Source organism: Poecilia formosa, unplaced genomic scaffold, assembly GCF_000485575.1.
Source record: "Poecilia formosa unplaced genomic scaffold, Poecilia_formosa-5.1.2 Scaffold18, whole genome shotgun sequence".
Lineage (NCBI taxonomy): Eukaryota > Metazoa > Chordata > Actinopteri > Cyprinodontiformes > Poeciliidae > Poecilia > Poecilia formosa.
In genome coordinates, this window is record NW_006799957.1 from 2,638,514 (window position 1) to 2,658,395 (window position 19,882).

The following is a 19,882-nucleotide window of genomic DNA, read 5'->3' on the forward strand; positions in this document are numbered from 1 at the left end:
TCAACTAACCTCACGTGAGCTGGGGGTAATTTAGTAAATGTGACTTTTAGACTTTTTGGTTGCTTGTTCAAATTTTGCTAACAGTGAAATCTAACAATATTGACATGCTGGAGTAATGTGAAATTACTGCAGCTGCAAAGGATCCCTTACTCAATGAATTTATATTTTGCTTTCATTTGAATGTAATCATATGGACCTTAAAATCAAATCAGCTGGTTGAGTGTGTCCAGAGCACCATCATGTGGTATGTTAAATATTATTTATTTTAAAATATAGATTATAGTTTATAAAAAGCTGTGTGTGAACAACATTTTGTGAAGAAGTAATGGGAGAATAAGTAGTTTGGAAGAGTTAAGAGTTTACTTTTTATAATAATGTGAACTATAAATAATTTCCAATGTATTGTACAAATGATGCTGTGTACTTCCATTCTTTTTTTTTTGTTTGTTGAGAAAACTGTTTTAATTGATAAAAAGGTTTTGTTTTGTTTGGGTTTTTTTTCTCTTAACAATACACCCTGAGCTAATTTATAAAGTCTTGGGTGATTTTTCTAGGCCACACTTTGCTTTTGTCTGTGTTTAGAAAAATTCTTTTTTGTTTTGGGAGAGAGAGAGATACACTGAATCAATCACAGAAATACACATTTGTCTTTAGATATTTTATTTAGAAAAGTACTTGTGAGTACTTTTCTAAAGTTTCTAAAGTTCATAAGTACTTGAATGTATGTGAGAAAAGAAAAGCAAGAGAGAAGAAGAAAGAAGAAGTGAAACTTAACACTCAATTCTCTTTTTATATCTTATCAGTCATGTACATGGTGCCTTCCACCCATCTCTCTCCTGTAGGGAGTTTCTCTCAGTTTTTCACATCTCTGGTTAATTGGTAATCAAAGGAGTTTTGGTTGGAAAGAGAAGAAAAAACATCTTCACTGAAACCTCGGTTATCAGTTCCATAAGTGTAACACTTGCTCAGAAACCTTCATTATCATTTCATTCTTCCCAGAAAAATGAGCAAAAGTTTTATTTTCCAAGACATGTGTAATCATAATAATAACTCATCCTCTATCATACTTGATCTCTGAATGCTCGAGTGTAAAAAGTTATTCTTAGACTCATGAGTAACAGCCAATGTATGCATGCACATGTACAGGTTCAAATTAATTTAATAAACAAAATATTTTTTTTTGCCATGTTATATTGTAACATACATTTCTTATGATAACTAACTTTTGAACTAAACTATGGCATTTTGTCACATCTTAAAATTGTGGAAAACTGTCTCCACTGCTACAAAAATGTTTAAAACAGGACAGAATCAGATTTGAATAAGAGAACAAGGACAAATTGAAAGACTGTGCTTTCTGATAGTTTTATTGTTTTGCAAAGTTTTTTTTATGAATTTCATAGAAAGTGTTATTGTTACAATGTTTTTATTGCTGGCTAATTACTTGACTGTAAAATGAGTCATATTAATTGTAATTAGTGGCAGTTTCTGATATGGGCAACATTGGCAACCACCCTGGGTGGCATCTTGTGGGGGCAGCATGAGCACCCCTTAACCCCCGCCAACTGTCACCGCCCACTGTCCATGGTCACATTGAATCATGGGCAAGCTCTGGCTCTAACTTTGACAGAAATATAGTTACTGTATATATGTTATATTTTCCAACTGTAAATAAGAAGAATTTCTCAATATAAAAGGTCTGAATTTAGACATGTATTTGTTGCAACAGACCTTTTTTAAGATAAAACACAATATGTACAAGGCTATTGACTGAATGCTTTTTATTCAAAATAACAATAATATAAAAAGGTGAAAAGAAAACATTTATTTAAATATATAAAGCAAGGTAAGAGAAATGTAACATCCAATGTAAAATCCAAAATAAATTGTTTGGCAAGAGCTGTCAGTTGAATGATAAACAAAAAAAAAAGTCAATACGCTATAGTAACAGTTTTCAAAACATTCCTCAGTCTGATTAATATCTTTTGTGGCCATTTTTTGGTCTGATAGATATTTCAAAATATATCAAGTGCCCACTGGGACAGAACATCAGGGATAAAGCCTTTGGCTCATCATTTTCAGGGGGAAAAAAATTATCAGGTTTTAAAGGGGATGGGAGGACAAAAAGATCACCAGCCTAAAGCGAGGCAAGAGCTTTCTGGCTTGCAGTGGGAGTTTAGCAACCAGTGCAGGCAGCAAACGCGCAGATCTCACAGACGTCCATGGGAACCGCAGCTGAAATTAAGGCAAAAATCAGACAGATGAGAGCTCAGTCACACATGATTCACATAATTTCATATCAATGACTTGCTACTTGTGCTTAAAATTTAAATGAGCTGCTTAGTTTTTAATCATCTTACCTAGTCTGACCAGAGATGAAGATCCTCCCGTCTGCTTGCAGAGGGGCAGCAGCTCCTGGGGCAGCATGGGCTCGGCACAGAGCGAAATGGGGCTTGACCTGAACCTTGGGTTCAGTTGGCCGCTCATGGCTCTGCTCTCCGATAGCTCCTGAAGCCTTTTTACGGCCTCCAGAGAGAAAATCAATCCATTTTCCTGAAGGAAAAAGCAGATTTAGTTGTTATTAATGGCTCATTGACTAAATGTGTGCAAAGGATAAGATACATAAATCTCTGTAGTCCAAGCCACATGGTAGATAGCTACATGATGCTCCCTCTGTGATGAATAAAGTATGTAATCAAGTATGTAATAATCAAAAATCTCATAATCACTTACTTCAACCTGCACGGCCTCAGAGGTCAAGCCGAGAGCCAGAACAAGGAGAGCAACGGCAGCAAAGGCGGTCTTCATGGTGATAGTTGGCAGCAGGATGTTTTGCAGCTTCTTTGGTCTCTTGGTTGTTCTCAGCAGATGCTCAGCTAAGTGTGTTTGGTTTTTCTCCTGCCACACAGGCCACCTTTTAAACCCTCAAACCCAGGAATCAAGCAGTCATGTGACCAGGATCCCTACAAATGAGCTCAAAGTTTTTCTCATGAGTTAATGAGTACTGATAAGGTTTTACAAGGTCCTAAGGAGGAATTCATAAATCTTCCTTTGACCTCATCATCTGTCTGATTATTTTTATGGATCTGGGGCTCAGTGGTCTGCTGTTAAACAGTTACCAGGAGATTCATGGATGACGAAAGAGCCACACCATCTCATTGTTAAAAAGTTCAGCTGCTCACACCTTTTTATTAAGCTTTGTTTAAAGTTTAAAACGCCTGCTGGGCCTACATTTTAAACAATGGAAAAATAAAGAGTGCTAATCACAGAAAACCACAGGTTCAGAGCTTTGGACAGACACACACAGTCCCAAATAAGAGTCCTAAGGCAGACCAATAAATCTATGCACAAATACCATCCTGGCCTATATCAAATGCTTGTTAAGCTCTCCTCAGCAATTTGAGGAGAAAATATGGCTTATTGGATCTTGAATGAATGGATTGCTGTTGTGCAGTTGTGCATAAGCAGTTGTTTATTTGACTTGATTTGCCTTCCTGCCTGGTCAGATCTGAATTAATTATCACAAAAAGGCAAACCAGCCATACTAGTTGAGACCTGCTCGACTCAGAGGGTTAAGAATTGCAGCTGTGAAAGCTTCTTTTTCAATCTAGCCATGAAAATGGCTACATTGAAAAAGAAGGGGAGTTATACAATACAGACCAAATATCTATAGATATGTTTTGCTCCGGGTTGCAGGTTTGCCCTTTTTGTCAGCCATCTAAATTAAAACACAGACCTGTGACCTTCCAAAAGTGAAACAGTTTTTCAAACATCTGAAGGACAGCAAGGGTTGGACATGGCAAACCCTATATATATATATATACTGATTTTGTTTTGGTGTGGCATGAAACCTACCAGCACTCACACAGCTCTGTGAGCATTTGGCATGCCACCAACACATCTGGGAGGCTTTTTAACGAGCTCATGAAGCCCAATTTTTCACACACACACCATGAAGGAACCATTAGTCAAACTACTGGGAATTGTTCTGAGCATCTTCAATACACTGTTGCCCTCCATCCCTAATAATTGTTTACTTTTAATGTCTGTGAGTAAGAAATACGAAAAATCTAGTTTTTTTCACAGTAATTAACTGCCCTTTTGCGAAGTCTGTGTTGGACAAGGGTATGATTTTGACAGAAGAAAATTCAGTCATATGCTCAGTGTATAAACCTTTGTTGCCTGTTAAAAAATGTTCAAAAGCACTGACACCAAAAATGTGTGATCAACACAGAATCTCTTGTTAACCACTGAAGCTTCAAGAACATTTGTTTTTGTCGTAGTAAAAATTATAGAGCTGGGGTTCCTTCTCTTAGAGTGAACAAAACTATAATTGTCACTTCACCCTTAAAACACTGGAGAAACTTTGTGTGACAAATCTTATTAACTTGGATAATAGGACTTATGCATATTGCTGCTTTTTTACTTTAAAATATCAGAAAATTCATAATGTAACTGACTGAACATGATTCCCATTTTGCTGCAGGCCAAATATATATTTGTCCTGCTTGCTTATTGTCCAGAACACATTTAGTAATATGGTCAAGATTGTCTGACTGACCTAAATTTTCAATACTACACTTTAAAATCTGTTTTTTTTCTGTTTTCAGTTTCCTTTTTACTTACTTTTTTCTTATGTCATTTGCAATGGCTTGGCTTGGCTCCACAGTGATTTTATCAGACACACCTTGCAAGTCAAACCCTTTTTGGCCTTGACAGCTGCCTGTATTATTTTTGGCACAGATCAAGCAATAAGTCAGAAAAAATCCTCTGAGATTTTGTTTCATATTGAATTTAAAGCTTCACAGAGTTACAGAAGATGTGTAATCTGTGCATCTTTAAGATGTGAATCATGACGGTCAATAGAACTGAAATGCATGGAGAGCAGTGTACTTACTGTCATTTGAGATCATTTGAGCTTTGTGTGATGACACATTATCTTGCTGAAGGCAGCCATCAAAATATCTTTACTGTGGGCTTAAAGGAGTGAAGATGGTCATCTTTGTGGAAACCTATATTTTATCTTCGAATTTTCCAGATTATTTAGACTTTTTAACTGTCAGATAATTACAGAGAATACAAAAATTGTTTTATTTCTTCCTTCAAAGTAAAATGTTTACATACTCTAAGATCACTCAATTCAGGAAACCCAGTTTATGAAGTCATGGGTTTGAAAGCTTCTGAGAGGTTATCCCGACTGGTAATTCTCAGCATCTGAGTTTAGTGGAGCAGCAAGCAGGTGTGTTTTAAGGCAATACCTCAAACTTTCTGTCTCAAGAGAAAATAAAAAGAAATCCCAAAAGATATCAAGAGGAGAATTGATGGAGTACATATGTCTAGTTCTTTTCTAGGAACAATGCATGGAGGAACTGTGCCTCATTTCTTTAAAACAATGTTCACAAATATCAACTAGATGGGAAAGCCCACCAATCAGGAAAGAAACGGACAGGTTTTTAGTGGATGATGTGTGCATCAAAGCAAGAGACTTTGTAAGGATGCTGGGTAAAGCTAGAAAGAGGGTGACTATCCACAGTCAAATAAGCTCTGCACTGACTTTGGCTGAAAGGCCAGTCAGTGAGGAAGAAGGATTCACCCCTAAAACAACATAAAAAGCAGAATTACCAAGATATGGTAATATGGAAAGTACCTTCTGGGAATAACATTATGTAGGAATATTGAAGCAACATCTCAAAACATTAGGAAGTTCAAGTTTGGGCAAAAGTGGGCCTTCTAAATGGAAAATGACCCTACGCAAATTGATTAATTGGTTGATTGCAGTAAATCTATATCTTTAATATTTTTTTTCCTGTGGTAAATTGTAGCATTTTTCTTTATTAATCAAGACAAAATAGACAACAACTGTTCATTATAGTTTATATTTTAGTGCAGAAAGTATCCTGAGGCCTCCTAAATCCTACCATTAGGTTTACCAGTTATGTTTCATAATTAATATTTAAAAGAAAGTTAAGAGCTTTATAAACTTCCAAACTCCTCATATATACTCCATCTATATTTATGACTGTGCTGACTTTAACAACCCCTTTGGTGTAAACATTGTGAATAACATCTCATCATTTTAAATTTACAACCACACTCATCAAGCTTGCTGTACATCTGTCTCATAACTTTATCGGAGTTTCGTTTTTGACTGCTCTGGATTTACGCATTTTAATATTGTTCATTCAAATTTATTGCCTTGTTTGATGTGCAAATATGTTCAAGGGAACCCACTTCTCGTAATGAGAAGTGGGTTCCCACCCACTATGTGACAGTTATTTGATATTCAACTTTACTGACAAAAAAACCTGTGACTCAATGTGCGCAAACAGTCAGATATAAGAATTAAATCTGAATGAGTACGTCCTTACTCATTCAGATGAGTAAGGACACATGCTTTGCATTATGAGTAATGCAAAGCCTGCATTACTCATAATGGGGTATCATCTTGTTGCAAAGCAGCTTTATGAAAATAAAAGTATTATTATATAATCATGAAAAAGACCACTATATCAGGCTCTTGGAGGTATGTTTTTGTCAGGACAAGCTTTTCTGCATAGATTATCTTCTGATATGGTGATGGTGAACTGTGTTTGACAACTGTAAACACTAAAGGCACTGTTTTTTACTTTACAAGCTGATTTCATATTACTAATAACTTAAAGATTAACTTTATTAATGACTCATGATGGAAATAAAGTTACAGTTTCTGTCCAGTTTTCCAACATTTCCTTCCTTCTTCTGGTATTGTCTTAATTTTTGAAAAACATTTCTATCATAATTTCTGCATGATGCTTCCAACAAAATATGAATAGTTTTTATTACAACTCAGCAAAACAACTAATCAGTCCTAAACACATGACACGCAGAGAGCGGGTGTGTCTGATGGGATTGGCTCGGATAAGTGAGGATAAGGAACTCATTACTAATGAAAACATACAGGTTTCCCTTTAAGGCTTCAGTTAATCATCACAGTTGCAATTTGTGTTTCATTTTGTCGATGGAGACGGGAGGGTGTGGAATATGTGGCTGGGATTGCTATGTTAATCAATAATATCCATGTTAGACAATCAGGCCACCAGGCTGCCAAGAAATTGAGAGGTCGGTCTGCAGGAAATGTGTGGGCAGTGTGGACGTGACCCCCTGCAATATCAAGCAAGTGTATCAGGATGACAGTTAATAATTTAGATTTGCTAAATAATTGAAGACATTTTTAGGAGGCAATGTGAGGTGAAGTATCAGGGATGGGGTTAAAAATGATGAACATGACATGATGTGGCATTTTGATACCTTCAGTCTCTTGGCTATTTCTCAGATTGACCTGTTTTCCAAAGTTTTTGCCAGTTAATTAATCTCATGGTACTCTTTGTTTACTTGTCAAACTCCAATGACAGAACAAACACATTTGTTTTGCTCCAAGGAGCAGAAAACCTGCTTGTAAGTCACAGGAAAAGGCCTTTTCCAGAGTCAAAGGGTAAGACTAATTGACACTCTGAAGGAAAGAAAATTCTGAGCTTAAGTCTGAATGTCTTTGAATATTCTCCACATTCATCATTTTTACGTTGTTGTGAAGTGGTTCAGTAAACAACATATTTTGTGTTAAGACATTGAAGATTAAAATTAAGTCCTCCCATTCTCAAATTATACCATTTCCTAAACTTAGCTAATAAGATGTTGTGTCCAAATTTTACCAAGTATATATTTCAATCCTTAAATGTTTATTTAATACTAGAAAGATATTTAAGCTTTGTTTTCTGTACTGGAAGACAGCATCTTAAAAACTCTCAAAGATCCAGATTTGAGCTGCTGGAGAAATCTATAATAATCATGTAATATTCTATATATTTAGCATAACACTAATGTCTGAAGCACATTGTAAGATGAAGATCTTTAATTAAAAAATTTTGCTATCCTTGGATTGGATTTTGAAAGGAGCTATTTATCACAGCTCTTATTTCGTTTGAAATGGTATCAAAGTCTGCTCTCTGTGATGTTTATGACCAAAGGAAATACCTGCTATAAACATCCGATATCCACCATTAAGTACTAATGTGTGTGATCTTAATCATTCAGAACTTCTTTTCAAAAGCAATAAAAAGACACATTGGTATCACTTTTCCTACGGCGACTTTGTGGTTGCACACGGTGGATTTCATATATTCCACCGCCGAGTGCGAATTTTCATTTATATTACAAAGTATATTTAGAAAGTGCACAGATCCTATCTCTTTTATGCACTTTTTGCTGTGGGGCCTTTACCTTAAAAGATAGGTATATCTTCCTGGAGGTGGATTGTTTCATATTGTTTTACATAAAGCAGAATTAACCTTCTATATGCTCTCTCATATAGATAAGAGATAATTTAAAATGTGTTTTAGATTAATGAAATCCCTGAATATCAAGCAAGTAAGCAATCAAGCTTCTGGTAAGTGATAATCAAAACATTAATGAGGCTTCATGAATCTGTCCTCTGTGGCCTCTTCTTATCTGAGCTGTTGGATTTGTAAATCAGACTGATAGCTCTAAAGCTGTGAAGCCTCTCTAAATTATGTGTTACATCACAGCTTGGCCAATAAAGAGACTACAAACTAAACAGTGAAAGGCCAACACACTTGGGAAACCAAATACACTCACTGCAGTTTAATCTAAAAGAAATAAAAATAGACATAAAAAAAATATCATAATGAGAAGAATGAAAGTTGACTAAAGCAGAGCAACACTATATTATACAAAACAATAAGAAATACTTTGTGTATTTCCGTTACCTATCACCTTATTGTCTTAAAGAACAACCCATAAAAACTGCTCACTCAGTTGTTTGTTGCCGTAGAAAACCATTTGATGATTATTTTTAGAACAGTTCAGCATTTTTGACTTTAGGAAACATACCCCAGAATATTAAATTGTAACTAAAGGGTACATATTTAAAGTAGAGGGAGGTTCATGAAATTCTTCAAAAGAGAAACATTTAAATCTTAAGCCAAGTATGTTAGCTTCTAGGCAATCTAATAGTGAAATTATTGACTAACCCAAGAAAAATCTTGACATGAAAAAATTAATACACAAAACCATATCACTTGTTGTATTATAATTGGTTCCATTATTGTTTAATTGAATTCAATTATCTACCACAGGGAAAAAAGTTATATTAAATAACATATGTACTTTTAAAATGTACAAATATTTTAATTTATGGACTAGTTTGTTTTAGTTTCTTCATATGAATTATGTGTGTTGTTGCCAACCTCTTCAATGTCATTTATAAATGTCATTTTAGTACATATATTAGTACATATTTACTGAGAAATTGTTGACAATTTCAGTATCTGTTTTGTGCACTGTAAATAAAATAATTTAATCAAATGTGTTTATTTTTATTTGCCGTCCAAATTTAATAGAAAGACAAAGGCGTCTTTCACTTATTATGAATGTCAGTAATCAAATATTTGTGCTGCTCCTTTACCTTACATTTAGTTCCATGCCTTCAATGACTATGTAAAATGTTTTGTGTTTTATACAGCTCTTTCCATATTTTAGGATGGTACCAAACACTCATTTCAGTATTATATCTTTTAGTCTATGGACTACTTGCTACTTTCATCCAGTTGTCCATAAACCATCAATTTTCCACTTTAGCCCACTACAAAATAATTAACTTTGATTAGGTCATAATTGCTTCTGTTAGATTTTTCTGATAATAAATGTTCACTTTGGAACAGTTGGTTTTTACAGTCCTTCCATTACATATTTGTACAACCTCTGTAGTTGTAAATTCTTAATTTTAAAAACATATTTTCTTTAACCTTTTATGCGTTTTTTTTTAACACCTTTCCCTCGTGTTTATTGTTGCAGTTAATTTAGAGGCATTTAACAGGGAACAACCAAAACCTTTCACCAAGTACAATGCTGAAAAACTTATTTGAAGGAATGTTATAAGTTCTTCCACTATGTCAAATGAAAACTTTCTTGTTTTGACCATATTTTGCTTCAGCCACCTAGGATTTACAACATGTTCATGTCTGCAAGCATTTGGAATAAACTGCAAACTAATTTGCGAAATGTAATTTGTGTATGTACTTGTTTTAGAAGAGTAAAAGTAAAATAGATTCCTGAGTTTATAAAAAGATTTGCCATATCACAGCTACGCTAACCAGATGTTAATCTGGTAATCTTTTTTGCATTTTATTTGTAAAGTTAAATTTCTCAATAAACTTCCTCTAATACCTGTTATATATATTTTTAAGGGTTTTATTTTCTATTTATAGCCGCTAGAATGAAAGTGGAATTAAGTAAGTTATCCTTTCTACTGTACATGCTGATCCACTTGATATCTTTAGCAGAGCATAACAAAAATAACATTATGAATGTTGGATTTACACAAATAACTAAAGTGAAGCACATACAATCTGCACGTATGATGTGAAGTGCATACAAACACTGCTCTTACTATTTTACAACTTCTCCTCTGTTGTAGACCTCTCACACAATTCATCATCCATATCACCAAACGTTTTAAAAGTTACTGGACATCAGATTCATTGCTAATTGCGGCTTTCACATTTAAGTTTATTAGCCTGGAAGACAAACATTGGCGTCTTTACAGAGAAGCCATAAACTGACATGGGAGGCTGAATGGTTCACTGCAGAGAAGATTTATAGGAGAGTAAGGTTTATTTTATGCTGATCTATTCCTTCCCAATAAATCTTCTGCATTTGTTTTATCCACTGCCTGGACGTCATATGTGTTGACGTTTTATCTTTTCAACACTTTTCTCATCACTTTGGCGTGTCTTTATTATACTTTACGCAGGAGAAAATACAGCAGCAGAAAACTGTGCTTGTCACATGGTATTTACTTTTAATTCTGCATCAAATGCTACAAGTAAAAAACTGAAGCATAAAAATATTTGCTTCTATCAAAATGAACAGAGAAAAATCTATTTGCTACAAAAAGAAGCTATACTTTGAGAGAACTGGCACACTGTAGGAAAATAATTAAACTTTCAGAAATGTGTAATTATTCTAGTTGATATTAATTGGGAGACTTATAATAAAAGGTTAAAAATCATAAAAATGATTTCAAATGTTTGGGGAAAAACCCTGGATCTTGATTACTTTCTAACTGATTGCCGCTGTTGTTTCCTGACATTCTGTTTCATTTCAGCAGGATGATGAAATGTTTTCACCTGCTTTAGGAATTTAATAATAAAAAGGTCTAGCAGTTCATACTTGGCAACAAATAATCCGAGAAACCGTTATCTGACCAGGTAACTTATTATCTAGCAGCACTGATTGGAGTCTTTTGCTCAAGTTCAGCTGCACGTGGATCACGATCCAAGTGATTCACAGACTGCATTATTTTTCTGTTACGGGATTTGTTTATGTCTGCGTGACCTACATGTGTTACTGCGATCTAGGTTAGTTATTAGACATCATGATAATAAGATCCAGATATAGCTCTGCTGGGATTCCCAGAAAGAGTTTGCTTTGAATACACTAATATAATGTAATTATTCAGTCAAATGTGCCATGTTACTCCTTAGTTAAAATTAATTAAATAGAATAAAAACATGTACAGCCACCCGTAAAGGAGGGGTAAATCTAATAAATTAGTGGATTTATTTACCACAAATGAAGATGTAAGTGTTGGAAAAAAGTTTGCAATCTTTGTTGCCTTTTCAGTTACATATTGATTATTTTCGTGAATTTATGGCCCCCAATTATCAAAAGGTGCAAAAGTCAGTCTATTAGACAGCAACTGTTTAATTTTAGCCACTCAAGTAAAATATTAATAGAAACAATTCTGGACAACAACTTAACAGAGATTAGCTACAATAGGAAAACGGTATGATCTGGTTAATAGTGGAGATAGAACCTCCATTTATTAGAATCTATAAATCTGCAGATCCTGGTAAAAGTAGCTCACATTTGTAAACAAAGTGGCAGTACTTTAGATAGCTTTGTGGTGGGAAAAAGAAAGAGTTTTATATTTCTTGTGTCATCCATTGCTTGTGATCAGGTGAAACATTCACTTTTTCACTCCTTTTGACAGATTTATTGACGATTGGATTTTAGGTGTTTAGAGAACAGATCCCATATTATGAAAGAGAGCCTCAACCATGCACACACACTCAAACATAATAAATGTGGAATCAGTTCAGTTTATGTAATAAAAATGTCTTGATGGGTTGAAACGCCAATTCTGTAGGTCAACTGTTCTTTATTTCTAAAGCTTAGTAGTTTTTTTTTTCGACTATTAAGTCTTGAAAAACAAAACACACAAGAAAAACACTAGTTCTTTCTTTTGTTTTTGGGGCATGCTAATGGTCTAACACTCTTGATTAACCGATGAAGACTCAGATGACTTCAGCTCTAAAGTCTTGCATGTCATTTCACTGAGTGGGTCCAAACAAAGCAGAACAATTACAGTTATTCAGTTACAATGGTTCCTGGTTTTATGCCATATAAACTCTTTGTTTGTGACTTTGTGCAAAGTAATTTCTTTCCAGTAATATCGCCTTTAGTGTTGGGGTCAACGGTAAATGACACCAGGCTGGACACAAACTAAAGGCTTGTCCCGATACAATCCTTAAAAGGCCTTTTAAGGGAGCAATCCAGGCTTTGTGTAAACAATAGTTTCAAGGGTGACAGTGTTGTTGGCTTTTCTGTGAGTCATCACCTCAAAACAAGAAGTTCATTCCTTCAGTAATCGTAAAAGACTGAAAACATTGCCCCTGGTTTGCTTCAGACAATTGACAAGGACAACTGTTGAAACTGGAGCTGCATGTCAACTATATCCATTTAGAAACATAAAAGGTCTCTTAAAGAACTGAAGAATAGCATATTTATCTATTCAGCGCTTTGTGTCAAATGTGGCACTATAATTTGCTTTTATTGTACTTTAAACTCAATCTAAGCACACATGATCATATTTCTTTCGGTGATTTTTGTGTTGTTAAATTAAAATTAAATATTTATGTCCAAGTATGTTAGAAAAACATAAAGGTTTATTTTGGATCTTTTTTTGCATCACTGCAAAACCGATGCAAAAAGGGCCAATTATTATTATTACTGTATAATAATTAACCTTCACATTGTGTTGTGAGGCCACATAGTCACAATTTCTATCTGTAGCAAACTATATTAAAACACTTGCAACAGAATATTTGAGGGAAAACAGACAAAGTAAAGTTTTAGGAATGATTAGCGCCATGCTTCACACCATTATTAGTGGAGGTAATGTTTTTGTACTCACTCCCACGCTCTAGGAACTGGTCTAATGTTTCTTTTGAATAGACCCTTTCATAACAGTTTGTCAATCTGACATCACTATGTAAAAATGCACTTTTAAATTCTTTGTGCTTATAAACAGAACTTCCAGTTAAAATTTCTGACCAAATCAAAGCTACACTACGAAGATAGGGAACGTGCTCTCATTTACAACCACCTTTGCTGACTAACTAGGTATAATTTTTTTTGCAAATGAAATTTGCTGCATGAATAACCCTCACCTCCTCCTATCAGTGTGAAGCTAATTTTGCCTCAAGCTCCTTTGAGAGCTGTCCCGTATTTCATCAGCTTTGTAGAAAGAAACGCTGCGTAGGAATTTTTGAGGAACCATTTTTCTTTCTTGGCTGTTTTTCTATCAGCAGAAATAATTATGTACACTTCAGCTCAAATCATTCTACAGACTAGTCAAACATTTGTTTATTTCACCAATTTACACTTTAAAATGAACATGTCACAAGTTGACATAAGCAAAGGTTTTGAATGAAAAAGAGTAATTTTCAGAAAAATAGTCTTGTGTTGTCTGCCCCTTCTCTCAAAAATTAATTCTTTACACCATAAACAACTAAGCATCAATCATCTATCTACATAGATACATCTTTAAACAGAAATAATGTTTTGTCCTTGTTTATATTATTGTTTTTTTTATTTCTGAACTTCTCAAAGTATAAATGCTATAATATAAATTCAAAGCCTTTATTGCCATTATGCTGTTGCATGATGAAAGAACAGTTGCCACTAAATAGTGCTTGTAAATATACATATATAAAACCAATGGTGAGGAACAATCATGATGATAAAAAACAGAATGAGATACACTGTGCAAGTTGGAGCAAAGTCACATGGACACAAGTGTCAGTGTTTAAGAGGGTGAGGTGATTTTATTTTATTTTTTTTAAAGCAGCAGGCGCCGTATTCGGTGTTCTGATGAAAACTGTTCTGTAGACGGTCAGTCCTGTTTCTCAGGGACCTCTTCCCTAATGGTTGTAGAAAAATCAGCTGGCCAGAGCTGGACGTGTCTGTGCAGATGTGCTGAGCTCCAGAGTGGCCAAAGGTCAGCTGATTATCTTCTCTGCAGTCCCTGTGAGCTACAGAGCCTTCCTGTCCGCTGCTGAACAAGCAGTAAACCACACAGTGACACGGTAGATCAGCACAGACTCAGTAGTGGCTTTGCGGAAGGACAGCAGCCACTGCTGATGACAATCAGTGAGAGATGTGAAGTCATGTTGTCTGCAGGATTTGAGATGTATGTTGTAATATACTGAAATTTTAATCAATTACCTGCATTAAAACATGAGCATAAAATATACAGGAAATTTATCATTAATTATTTACATTTTTCTGCTGTCATTTGGACTCCTTCTGTTATTATTTTAAATGCTTAATTTTTCAAAGTAGGAAGATTCAGCAGAAAAAGATCAATCTTTAGCATGGGGGCGGGAGCTGGCAATGTTCTCCAAAGGGGGCAGATCATTTTCCCTGCAGTCCCTGTTATTCTCTGTAGAGACTTCCAGTCAGCTGTGAGCACACTTTTTTTTTTTTTTTTTAAGTTTCCTGCCCAGCAGTGTGGAACTCATAAATATTGTCTGAGTGTCAAGGTGAGGCCCAACAGATTTACCTTGACAAGATCGTGCCCCACTTGATACAGTATATGAAACTTTATTAGAAATTGCTTTGTGTTTTTTTCAAATATAAGACAATTGATAAAGTAACTATCTTACGTGCTACACTCCTACACTTTTACACATAAACTGGACATAAAGTAATATTCTTAGGCCACACAGGGAATGAGTCAGTCTTGCTTTGAGTACTGAAGTACCCCGTGGGTGAAAGAAATGGGTTTTTATTACTTGCTGCAGTTGGAAGCAAAGTGATGGGAGCCATGTGTGCAAAATTTAAAGATGGAAAAGAAAAGAACATCTCTGTGGGAATCTCTTCAGGATTCTTTGAAATGCTTTTTCCTACAAACTCCATGGTCTTTGAAACACTTACCATCCCTTTGTCGGAGCTATCAGCTCAGTTAGGGCTTCTCCGAAATGTTACACGCTAAACACAAAATTAACTTTTTCAACTTTCTTTCTCCAAGAAAATCACAAATGATTTGATTATCTGCAAAACACAAAGGTAATGCAGATTACCTTCTCTTCATGAAGTAACTGTGCCCTCTGTTGGCAATGCAAGGTGTCAAAGTGTCACAGGAAAAACTGTTTACTTAATAGTTTCATGTTTCGCTGTTTCTGATGGCATCAAAAAGGCAAAACCATTTATTTTTTCAAACAAATTTCTTATGTGGGACATAGGAAGGCACATATTTGTTTGTCAACATGCTTTGCAAAATGCACTGCAGCCTGAAACAACACAACTTTTGGCTGACTTGTCAGAGGCAGTTTGTCATTCATGTACTGGTTCTCAATATTGTGGCAAATTTTATTTCTGTCTGCTATCTTTTGTCCTTGTTCATCTGATGGTTGTCATGGTATGTTATTGTTTCAATGCTTATAAACATTCCCAGAGGGAACTTGTCTGGGCCAGATTTTTCCTTGGAGAAATAACATTCAGTCAAGCAAAGATCCAGAGAGTCTCACACTCTCTTCAATGTTTATGATTTTTTTTTTCCGTTTACTATTTCTGTGAAACTGATGTGCTGCCTGCCTTCTGTCAGCGCTTCTCACTTTGACCCTGTTCAACAGTGTATCATTTGTAAGCTCTAACATTCTGTGCAGGATATTAATAAACCTACCTGAGGGATGGATTTTTCACCTCAACAGTACTTGAAAGTGACTTTTTTCACATTTATCACAATGGCACATTATGCAAAAATAATGCTTACGGCTACAATAAATGTAATTTATGCAGTAATTATTTACAGCATATTGAAAACAACATCAGTTTTGTAAATTAAAAAAAATTCTATTTGGTTGATAGAAAAGTACAAATTTACGGTGATGTAGTACCAAAAAAAATAAAGCAACAACTTAGAAATGAATAAAAATAATCTGTTAGACATCATGAATGTTCTACGTTCTTTCAATGACATAGTTTGATTGATTTTATCCTGTGTACAAATGTCCATTGCATTTTATTTTTTGTTCTAATTTTAGACTTTAGCTCAGCATGTAATGGACTCACTCACAACAAAAACATTTTTGTGACCGTTGATGTGCAACCGCCTGAGAGCTCTTCAGCTTCTCACAGCAAATAGTTTGCTTTTACTACTCAACATCACTGTTTTATTCAGTTTTACAGCTCACATGTTGTTAGTGTAGCAGCACCTGTCAGTCATGCTAAAGTAAAACTTTGAAAGCTTTCTGTAAGTACTCAGAGTAAAACAGCAGGAGGTGATTGCGATAAATTAAGATTTTGGACTTACGTTAGGAAACGGACTTTCCATTATCATCAGAGTTGCTTGTGCAGCTAAGCACAAAATTATTCATATTCCTTGCATATTTAGATTCATAACTGTTTTCATTCAACCAAGAAGTTCATTTCTGATAGGAATATCTCCAACCATAATAAAAAAAAAGATCATCAGTTTTGGAAAAAATAAAAATAAAATAATAAAAAATGGTTTATTTAAAATATTCATCTCTTCTCAACAGTTAGTGGAAAAATCTTTTTTGGCATTACAACAGTCAAAGACTTCTTTTAACTAACGAGCACATTTTTGTCAGTTTTCAATATTTGCCAATTTACCTTTGATGTGGAGGTCCAAGTTTTTGAGAGAAGGCCTCTTTAATTCCCATCACAATCCACTAGTTTAGCAGCCTCAAATAAAGACTCCACCCCACTGAAAGCATTGATATTCCTGACAGTCTGATGAAATGTGTAGGTAAAATCAAAGACTTTTCTCAAATATATTTGTCTAAAGAATCACTTTAGTTTTAGCTGTAGTTATGTGTTGGTTTTCAAGTGAAATATTGCTCCAACTCTCCATCTAAGACTTGTTCTTGTAATATTTTCTTGTCCAGAATCAATCTGATAAAATATAACGATAGAATTTGTATTAGGTAACATTTTATTAACATTTACAAGATGAGGATTTATGGATTTTATGGTTTGATGTGTTATCTGATTTGCTATCAATAAGTGCTACAAACTATTTGTGCTTCCAATTAGTCCAAAAGTCAAGCATCAACAACAAGGGTTCAATATGTCATTCTGATGAAAAATAAGTGTCTCATACCTGATTTTTCTATGTTAGAACAATTACTGGAGGTGGAACAGTAGATAAATATGAAACTCTGAACACTCTGTGGGATGAGTTCTCTTTTTCCATTATAAGATACTGAAAAGTCTTACTGCAGGCTCAACAGGTCACCATCATTACAAGGTCTGGTCCTTCAGATATGAGGCAGTTGTCTGCTTTATCTTAAAATCTGTCCTTGCTCTCTGTCTTTCTACTTCATGCTAGTAAAGGCTTGAAACAAAATCACCTAACTTTGAATGTAGATTCAGCTCCATTTCCCAAAATGCAAATAAGGTAATGACCATGATGATATCTATTAAGGAACATTCAATCTATTAAGGATAGATTGAATGTTCTTTAGAAATTTAGTGTCAAAGGAGATTAATGGCAAAAAGTCTTTAAAAATGTGTTTTCTATCCTACAGAAATGATTAAATTGTCTTGCACTTTCAGAGAGTACACTGAAGGTGTGAAGGACCTCAATTAGTTACCTCAGAAAGGGGGCTCAGTGGTCTTTACCTCACTTAAAATTGCTGTAGTTTTCAAGTGCACAGTGTGGATCAAAATAAAACTGCAAATCCTGAAAAACTGAAACTGCAGGGAATAAAACAAGTTAAATTCAGTGAATTAAACATATGGAAATAAATTATCAATAAAATAAAGTTATATTTAAGCAAAATGTGTTTATAAACCTTTTTAGTTTCTGCAGACAGAACTGACCCACATTAGCTAAAATTCTATTTTTTTCAGACATTTTTAAATGAGAAAGGAAATAAAAAAAAGCCTTAATTTTAAATTAGGATGAATAGAGTGCCTGAAATGCCTCAGTGTGAGCTCACTTTATGTCAAGTTATGTCAAACTTCATTACAATCATTAGAGACAGAGCAGCCTAATGTTTATGTATGAAGTAATACTTTTCAATTGATTATATTTGTGTAACCTTTGCTGCCAGAGGGAGAGCACAGCAAAACCTCATAGCAGGTACTGCATATTAGGATGAACATGAATATAATTAATTTGGGAAAATGAACAATAGTACCGGGTTTATATATTTGTGTACTGGAGAAAAACATCTACTGATTATATAAATTGTCTGACAGTCATCACAAACGGAAGGAAGTCTCCAAATGGATGCTTACAGGAAGCTGCTGCAGTGAGATGCGCTTGTTTAAAATCTTTTAAAATGAATCCTGTTTACTGGCCATGATGGTTTCAGATGCAGTCAAGATAAGAAGTACATTCTGAGGTTTTAACAGAGATCCTCTTCAGGTTTTTAAATCTAATCAGATTTTACTTAAAAGAGCGACTCAGTGCAGTTTGTAAGAATGAGGAGGAAGGACTTAAATCGTTATTTAAGGCTTTTCTTTATGACCTGCCAATCAGCTTTGAAATGACAAATATGACTAAGGAAAGCTCATTCATGAAACAGGCCCTTGGGGTGCTCTATAGTCAACCTATAAAAGAATCATAGATACAGTTTTTGGCCAGACATGGCCTGGTCCCTGTGCAGGGAACTTTAGCGGGAAGATTGAGATTAGGACTGAGATGCTTTTAACAGCTCTATGTGACTCTAACTCAGAGGACAGTCAACCAAATGTCCACGGATGTATTCCTCAATGTCTTGACGTAAACTGTCTCTGACAGCCTGCATCAAACTTTCTTTTACAGAATTTTTTAGAATTTAATTATTTATTCCTTGTGTTTATTTTTACATTTTGGAGATATGTGAAGGTTTGATAGAACATGATATCTTATGTTGATAATTGTTTTTGTGGCTTATGTTTTGTTTAAAATATCAACATTTCTTTGTAAAGGTTAAGCAAGAAATCCAGTTGCCTCAAATGAATTTCAGATTGAAAAACTATGTTTGATCTCTTGGCCTAGCACACGTATTTACAAAATATAAGTCAGATAATCCATTTCCTATCATTTAGCTGTTTTTCTTTTCAACCATAAACCTGGTGCTGGATATGACCTTTAAATCCACTGATATTTAATTATACACATCACAACTCCAAATCAGGAGCAAAAACAACCAACAAAAGCAGACAAAAGGAAGCAAGCACTCCAGTCAGTTTGAATTTAATTAAAGGTCAGAAGTAAAAAAAATAAACTGCTATTCTCTGTTCTTTAATTAACTTGTGCCAAGAAGTCTATTATAGGATGTCTCAGAAGAAATCCAAGAGACACTACATTGGTAGTGCTGTTTTTCATATATGTGTATGGAGAGAAACTTCCTCAAAGATTTAAAGAAACCCAGACAGCATCACAATTAACAGCTTCAGACATTTCAACAGCTCTTCTCATTGTAATAAAACTTTATCTCCAAAGCTCCATTTTATGGCAGCCCCCCTACATACCTCGGGATTTTATATCACCCAGTTAATTCACTTGGGTGAAACGTTTTGAACT

General features: G+C 34.8%; 1 protein-coding gene across 1 annotated transcript; it reads right to left on the reverse strand.

Annotated features, from left to right (window-relative positions):
- Positions 1–1,766: 1,766 nt before the first annotated feature.
- On the reverse strand, positions 1,767–2,913 carry LOC103134651 (guanylin-like). Its single transcript, XM_007547012.2, has 3 exons — positions 2,734–2,913; positions 2,361–2,553; positions 1,767–2,235 (listed from the first exon to the last, which is right to left on the reverse strand). The coding sequence occupies exons 1-3, from the start codon at positions 2,806–2,808 to the stop codon at positions 2,177–2,179; spliced, it is 327 nt and encodes a 108-aa protein (XP_007547074.1). The 5' UTR covers positions 2,809–2,913; the 3' UTR covers positions 1,767–2,176.
- Positions 2,914–19,882: the final 16,969 nt, after the last annotated feature.